This window comes from Elephantulus edwardii, unplaced genomic scaffold (genome assembly GCF_000299155.1).
Source record: "Elephantulus edwardii isolate Elephantulus edwardi_28Jun2011 unplaced genomic scaffold, EleEdw1.0 scaffold00063, whole genome shotgun sequence".
In the NCBI taxonomy this organism is placed as follows: Eukaryota; Metazoa; Chordata; class Mammalia; order Macroscelidea; family Macroscelididae; genus Elephantulus; species Elephantulus edwardii.
This window is the reverse complement of record NW_006399813.1, coordinates 7,157,584-7,166,010: the sequence shown is the minus strand read 5'-3', so window position 1 is coordinate 7,166,010 and position 8,427 is coordinate 7,157,584. Positions and strand designations below refer to the sequence as shown.

The following is an 8,427-nucleotide window of genomic DNA, read 5'->3' as shown; positions in this document are numbered from 1 at the left end:
CCTTAGACCAGTATATGGGAATATAAACTTAGAAGGGATACACTTTAAGAGATTTTTCAAATCTGTCTCATTTTTCAGATACTGTATCCTAAGTCGTCAAGTACCATACGGTTGGAACCGACCCCTAGCTGACCCTCCAGCGGGTTTTCAGAGACAGTTAAATGGCATGGGAAGAGATTGCCCATCCTTTTCCCGTGGAACAGCTAGTGGATTCGAACTACGTGTCTTTGGGATTGCAGCGCAGCCTAACAACATCAATTAATTACTCGCCTTGTTAAAGCCGGAGCATCCCTGAATCAAGCTGTATACTCCAAGGTGTTTTAACCCCTTCTCCCATACAGGCTTTGTCATCTGTTGTGCTTAGCTTGACGAACTAAAGAGGGAAAGTGTTTATAAAGAAACTGTGTCATGAAACGTGAAATATGCAAACGTTTCATATAACTTATTCAGCGGAGGAAACTTTTACAGAGGAGTTTGCAAATGTCACGTGGATAACACTGTGCGTAATTCCCCCAGGTCTGTGGGATGCTTTATTTTATTAATAAACGCACGCTAAACAGGGTGAGATGGTGCTCTCGATTGGGGGGGGGGGGAGAACAGTGAATGTTGATTTCTCGAAGAAAGCGAATATTCCAAAATTGTTTTATTCCTTCTTTAAGCCAGCCTCTAAAACTGCCCAAATATTATGTTCCCTTTGAATCTTTTTTTACAATCTATGACCCCTTCTCTGTGCCTGTATAAGCCGTTCAGCATGTATTTATTGAGCACTGGATTTGCTAGGTAAAGTCCTAAGACTTTAAGGACATAGATTTCAATAAATTCTATCACAAGATTAAGTGCTACCATTCTTAGGTGTTCTGAAATTCAAATGGCTGTGTGTCCCTGCCAAGTGCTCTACCGACTTCAAAAAGATGTGGTGTTATGTGCCATCTAGTAGCTTGTGACTCACAGCGACCTTATGTACAATATCTTGAGCCAAAAAGATAGGGTCTTCTTCATATTAGTACATCCAAGATCTAAATGTAAGTCTAAGTGACAGATGTTAGTCCCTCTTCTTTCCTTATCCTAATACTTCCAACACCTGAATGTAGTTAATTGCCCATCGCCCAGATGCTGACCTCTTGGGGTACTTCCTGACATGATAAATCAACCCATTCAAAGTCCCAGGGAAGTAGAAAGGCCCTCAACCTCAATGAGTCAATGTTTGGTGCAGCCACGAGTCTAGTCACGAGTATTTGTTTTGTTTTGACAGGCCCTTTGACTCACTGGTCATTCTTAGCATTCCTTTGCGATCGGACCTATGACTGCTTCCCTTGGTGTAATTTGCAAGCCCCAATTTAAAAATTTCCGACCTCACTAAGTGCAAAGTCACATTCCGATGTGTTAGATTCAGGAACTCCTTCCTCCGCCCTCTTTCCTTGAGCATATATTATGCAGACGCGAAGGGCATTTCACTCGCACTACAGGTACCAGCTGCACGTTAGAAATAAGGACTCATCTCCACTCTTTGGCTCAGCCAAGCGCAGAAAAGACGGGAGGGAGTTGGTTGTCACTTTAAGAACTTCAACCTTATTAAAGCGCTAAAGCAGACCCCGCTTTTAAGTGTCGCGAGAACTGTCATCAGCAACAAATTCTCGCGATGTTTGGCCCAGCGAAGGGTGGCCATTTTGGAGTCCACCCGGAGGCTGGTTACCCCGGCGGCTTTTCCCAACTTGCTGCCGGGACCAAAGCTGGCCCCGCCGGTGCCAGGCCTGTGGCCGGCCACATTGACACAATGTGGCGGCTCCGCTGCAAGGCCAAGGATGGCACCCATGTTTTGCAGGGCTTGTCCAACCGGACCCGGGTGCGAGAACTCCAGGGTCAAATTGCCGCCATCACCGGGATCGCCCCCGGTGGTCAGCGAATCCTGGTCGGATACCCTCCAGAGTGTCTGGATCTCAGCAACGGGGACACCATTCTAGAGGACTTGCCAATCCAGTCAGGTAAGGAGATCAGGGTCTGGGGAAATCTGGGAAGACGGAGCGATTCCGCAGGGTGGCGAGAGAACCAGTGACCAGTGACGGCAAGAGGCTAGGGGGTCAGCCGAGGCCATGGATGGGTAAGAATGAGAGCAAAGAACTGAGAACTCCAGCAGAGGCCAGAGTTAAGTCTAACAGCTCTTTGTCTTCAGCAATAATTGTAAATGGCTAGGAGAGGCCAGCGCTTGTGAGAATCCCGAAGCCTTTGAGCCCTCTCCTTTCTCCTTCCTTTTCTACCTTGAAAATGTCTAATACAGTGTTTCTTTTCTTTTCCTCATTTACAAAGATGTGCATTAGGAGTGAGACCAGGTTACTCTGTCTAGACCATGCACAATGACCCTTTCCTGTTGTTATTAGCAGGTCAGAAAGGTCCGGGACACTTGGCTGGCTTGCTTTGTTTTTACAATCACCTTCATCTATACCTCGTTCTATAGTTTGATGTGTTTAAGATTAGCTTTTAAATGCCCGCCTAGTTTCTTCCAAGTTCAAACGAGTATTCACACCTGAACTTGGGGAGTAAAAGCTTTGCGCTTTTGCATCAAGGACTCTGGTAAAAACACCAGAATGGATGGGTTTTCAAGAGGAGGAGCGCCCCCTAGCGGCGCGGGCTGTGCATTACACTTTCTGGAAGGTTTGTAACCAGAGCGTAAATAAAAGGCAAGTTTGGTTATGAAATGTATCTTTTAAAAGCAGATGTGCAGGGAGTGGGAGGATTAATCATGGAGTTGTACAATTTGATGAGTAGAAAAGAGAAAGAAATTGGAAGAATCTGGTTTGGAAAACAATGTATTCGAAGTTTGTAAATAAACTAGTTTTTGGGTTTTTTTGGTTGTTTTTTAAATTTTTTTTTTTACAGAGGTTTTGGATTTCCATTCATTCATTGCTGCAATTTTCTCCCTTCCCACCCCTCCCCACCAGCTCGCTTCCCCCTCCGAAGAGAGGAAAAAAAGAAAAAAATTCCTTCATTAGTATACAATTCCCACGTCCCTTCCCCCCACCCCGAGTACACTTCTCTATACAACCTTAATTCTGGATTCCTGTGCTAACCATAATACTCAGTCATATATCACTTCTAATCTGTTCTTTCCCTCATCTGTTTCAATACAATATACATAATTTATCCAGTTTTTTCTGTCATACCCCCACCCTGATGTCAGACCCATTCTACAACAGTGGCACCATGCAGTATTTGTCCCTTTGTGACTGAGATATTTCACTCAGCGTAATATCCTCCAGGGTCACCCACTTTGAATAATATTGCATGAGTTCCTTGTTTTTCAATGCTGCGTAGTATTCCATTGTGTGGATATACCACAGCTTCTCTATCCATTCGTTTGTTGATGGGCCCTTAGGCTGCTTCCAGCTCTTTGCTATTGTAAACAAAGCTGCAATAAACATGGGTGTGCATATATCTGCTTGGATGGCAGACATGATCTCTCTGGGGTATATTCCCAGTAATGGGATTGTTGGGTCAAATGGTCTATTTGCAATTTTTTGAGAAAGCTCCACACCGCCTTCCACAATGGTTGCACCATCTTACATTCCCACCAACAGTGAATAAGAGTTCCAGTTTCTCCACATCCTCGCCAGCATTTGTTGCTTGCTGTTCTGTTATGTTTTGCTATTCTTACTGGGGTGAAATGATATCTCATAGTTGTTTTGATTTGCATCTCTCTTAGAGCTAGGGACTTTGAACATTTCTTCATGTGCTTGTTGGCTGGCCATCTTAATGTCTTCTTCAGTGAAGTGTCTGTTCATATCCTGTGCCCATTTTTCTATTGGATTATTTACCTTTATCTTGTTGTGGTGTTCAAGTATTTTATAAATTCCAGATATAAGTCCCTTATCTGACATTAAACTAGTTTTTTAAAAAAACAAAAAAAATTATTCAAAACAGACAAAAGCGTGTGTGTGTGTGTGTGTGTGTAGGCCAACCCCCTTCATCGTATCGGTGTTTTGTTCTTTATTTTCGTGTTAGCTAACTTTTATCAGTGAACAAAAAGTGTTACTGGCAACTTGGAAAGGTGTAAGTTTATCCTCCCTCCCTGTTCATCTCTATTTTCTCCTCAGTTTTGGATTTCTTTTCTTTTTTTAACAGGCGACTTGCTGATTGTTGAAGAAGACCAAACCAGGCTGAAAGCTTCCCCTGTGTCTGTAAAACCTGGTGCTCCTAGTTACTACAGGGACGCTTTGCCTGTGCTCACCAGGACTTCAGTTCCTGCAGACAACTCTTGCCTCTTTACCAGTGTATACTACGTTGTGGAAGGGGGCGTCTTGAATCCAGCCTGTGCCCCTGAGATGAGACGCTTCATAGCACAAATTGTAGCCAGTGATCCAGAGTTCTATAGCGAGGCAATCCTGGGGAAGACCAATCAAGAGTACTGTGACTGGATCCGAAGAGATGACACGTGGGGAGGAGCTATTGAGATATCCATCTTGTCCAAGTTTTACCAGTGTGAAATCTGTGTGGTTGATACACAGACCGTGCGAATTGATCGTTTTGGGGAAGATGCAGGGTATACCAAAAGGGTCCTCCTTATTTATGATGGCATCCACTACGATCCACTTCAGCGCAACTTCCCTGACCCAGATACCCCACCTCTGACCATTTTCTCTTCCAATGATGATATTGTTCTTGTACAAGCACTGGAGTTGGCAGATGAAGCCAGAAAAAAGAGACAATTTACTGATGTCAACCGCTTCACCCTGAGATGCATGGTATGTCAGAAGGGATTAACTGGCCAAGCAGAAGCAAGGGAACATGCCAAGGAGACAGGCCATACCAACTTTGGAGAAGTGTGATCTATACATGATGAGGGTTGAAGCCTACTACCTCACAGATCCAGAAGGCTCTGGGTGTTCCAATAAGCTATTTGAAACCCTAAGGAACAAAAAGACAGAATGCTTGAACCACCCTGTTCACTTAAGACCACTAAGGCACTGAAATTCCTTGTTAAGATTAAAATTAGTGTGCAAGTTTACAGATGTGTGTCTACAGTGGTGGTAGCCTCTTTGTGCTGGGGAGACAGACTCGGTGGTGCTTGCCACCCTCTGACACTTGAAGATTGAGTTTTAGTATTATAAACTAGCGTCCAACAGCATTAACCTTAGAAGAAACAGTGCCATATGTTTGGTAATGAAGAAGGCCTCAGGTGAGGCCACTGGACATCTACCACAGTGTCTCCAGTAATTGAGTCATTTTAATAATGGAGTTAATAGTTTCTAAATTATTAATTGATTCCTCCAATGAAGATACTCAAAGTTGTCAAAACTAGTTTTATATTGCAATTTAGTAGACCTTACACATGTGTACTTTCCATGTTTTGAGTACATATCAAGCAGATTTTACAGGGAAAGGTCCATTCCTTGGGAATGATGCCTGCAAACAGGAACTGACTGTTCCCTGTTTAAGATTTCTAGTGTATAAAAGTGGAATGTATGCGAGAAAAGGTGCCTGAAGCAGCTGACTGAAGCTTTAATGGTCCATTGGCCTCATGTTTTAATGCCATTCATTTATTGGTCTTTGTTACATTGGATACAATTTTTAAATTAAGGTATTTTTTTAATTTTGAGTGCTCTGTTTTTACTTTGCATAAAGATTAAAGATTTCCTTTCTTTGCAGTTAAAGAATGCTTTAACTCCTGAAAAATGTTTATCTAGAGTAATAATGCTATGCTTTCTTAAACTATTTTGCTTACTGCAGCAGTATTTGTTTTCATATTAGCCCTGTCCCCTTCACTGCATATCCCTCTTGCGTAATTTCACATTTCCTCAAACTAGCACTTTGCTTATGAGAGATCTTAGTCTTGAAAAGTTTAAAGCAATTGGGGTGATAATTTGAATGAGTTCGTTTTACTTCCAAAATATGAAAGTCTTTAAATCCTTGCCTTATTCTGCTTTCTCAGAATTCTGCTTCTTCCTGGTCATTAGATGTGTAGCCATTTGTTTGGTGTGCTGATCCACAAGGCACACCTTCTAAAATTTAGCTACACTATGAGCTCTTCCAGATAAAGTTTTCTACCTCTTTTCATAATTCTTCAGAAGATCAGGGATGCTAAATTTAGAGTTGTTAGGCATTTTTCATATAATGTGAAGAGGCCTAATGTTGTGAAATTTTTTTAGTATGGTCTCCTTTTTGGTGAAATATTTCACTTAAGAACTTAGTGGTGTACTTTAAAGCACTTAATCTCATTCAGCCTATCTTCTTGGCATATGTTTTAGATTTAAAATTTAGCCCTTTCACTTAGTGAAAGTGGCTTTGTAAAATTAAGAACTGTGTAAGAAAATTCACAAAGTATTCTTGAAATCACTTGATGACATTTGAGTACCTTTGTGTATAGCTGCTTTAGGTATTTATGAATAATTATGGTCACTATAACTTAAGTATTTAATTTTCAACTTTATTGAGCCTTAAAAACAACTTGCAAGCTTAACAAAACTTAATGTTTGGCAATCATATATGTACAAATAACTGTGACTGGAAATCTGTCATCTGGCTTAGATAAATTTTGTATTTTTATTTATTTTAGAAAAAGTACAATTGTAAGTTAAGTATGTATCACTGGTTGACATAAATCATATTGGAGTTGATTACCCATCTTCTGTTGGGCAGCTGATGGATTCAAACTACCTGCCTTTGGGCTGGCGGTGCAGTTCCTTACCAGGCCACCATAGCTCTTTTTTATTTTTGAGAGTGTTTAACATCCATCAAAGTGAGCTTCATCCAAAATTATTCCTGAAACTTGCCTTCCTTCTTTAGTATTTCAAGAGCCAAAGGTGACGTTTGCTTACTGAAATTTTAGATCTAGAATTTTACTCACAACAAATATTTATTGATTAATTTATAATGTGCCAGGCATGTATTACAATTGTTCCCTAACATCCATTTTTGTCATTTTAAAATGGAATCCGTATTTTGTCTAGAGTGGTTTAATTTAACAAATGGGAAGAGATAGGATACTGATGTTCTACATAATTAAACTCATTAAGTGTTTTTGTTTACATATTTAAGCTTAATACTTATAGCAAGTGTCAAATATTTATTTAAGGGACCTTGTGTTTACTTCTTATTGTTCATTCACAAATTGGACACTGATTACTCCGATTGCTGTCAATAATGACGATAATGATTTTATTTATTAATCATCTGTTGAAATACAGCATTAGTAAGTACTTTGGCATTCTCATCATGGGATATTCAAAATGAAGCATTTTGTTTAGACCAATTGATTTTATTACTGAGCATTAAAAACTTCTACTTACTCCAAACTCACTATACCTTGCATAAAGATTTTTTTTTTTTACTACACTTACTAAATTTTCCTGAAATTTCTTGTTAATGTGAATAGATGCTAATCTTTTGGGGGAAAAAAATCTATAGATTTAGTAATTACAGCAGGATTGAAAGAAACTCTCAAATTTGCACTCAAACAGAATCAGGCTTTTATTTAACTTTTGACTGACATACAAAAATATTCTTTTCATTAAAATGAGGCAGTGACAACGCATAAAGACTGTGCTTATTAATACACCTTCCTCCTTTTCTTTGCTCCTGTATGGATTGCAAGAGTAGCTGCAAGTGCTATGTAAACAGCTGTGTTTATGTTGTACCCACAGAATGTGACATTTTCTCTTGCTATTAGTGGTTGCTTTCTTAATTTCTGTGAGTGAGAAATGGGCGTACTCAAATGATGGTAGCCTTGAAAACTTGGTGCTGGTGAGCTTTACCTTATTGGTCAGAACTAATGTAGTTTGTTCCACTTGTTTATTCCATGAAGTTCAAGTTCCAGCTAAATCATAAGAGTGTAATAACATTACACTATCTCTTCATATGTGCCCCTAAGTGTCCATCCCTAACTTGCTTATCTAGCTTGTACCTTCTATCCTGTGTAAAGATTAAAACATGACTATAGCTAGTTGCCAGTTTTAATTTTAAGTCTTTTTTGGAAAAACTGTGCATGAGGAATATGCAATATTAAGCAACAAAATGATAGGTTTTTTTCTTGATGAATCAGGTGGCCTTCCTAAACTTGCATATATAATTAAGAATCATGTGCTTTCCCTCTTTCGAGACACACGTTTGTTATTATTTGCAGCACTTTAAAAAGTATGGAATAAAAGTTTACATGCTTGTCCACTCTGGGGATCTCCTAATGGACATTAAAATTCTGGAGCTGTTAACAGTCAGCTCTTAATATGTTGCTGCTAGTGTACAATGTGTTGAGTGGCACAGCATTCTGGTGTTTTGATAAAGTAGAACTCCGTTTAAGTAAATTTTAAGAGCATGCTCTGTCAGCTAGCATTCAAAATGCTCCTGTATTGTGATTGTCCTCTGTCATTTATTGTACAGTGCAGTCATCAGATTTGTCCTTGCAGCACAAAGACAAAACAACTAGATTAGTTTCTTAAC

General features: G+C 39.9%; 1 protein-coding gene across 2 annotated transcripts; it reads left to right on the top strand.

Annotated features, from left to right (window-relative positions):
• Window positions 1-422: 422 nt before the first annotated feature.
• On the top strand, window positions 423-4,820 carry YOD1 (YOD1 deubiquitinase). Of its 2 annotated transcripts, XM_006887937.1 has the most exons (3): window positions 423-482; window positions 1,823-1,982; window positions 4,117-4,820. In XM_006887937.1, the coding sequence occupies exons 1-3, from the start codon at window positions 423-425 to the stop codon at window positions 4,818-4,820; spliced, it is 924 nt and encodes a 307-aa protein (XP_006887999.1). The 2 variants fall into 2 exon arrangements, with proteins under 2 accessions (XP_006887999.1, XP_006887998.1); XM_006887936.1 differs by lacking the exon at window positions 423-482 and having other exon boundaries at window positions 1,640-1,982.
• Window positions 4,821-8,427: the final 3,607 nt, after the last annotated feature.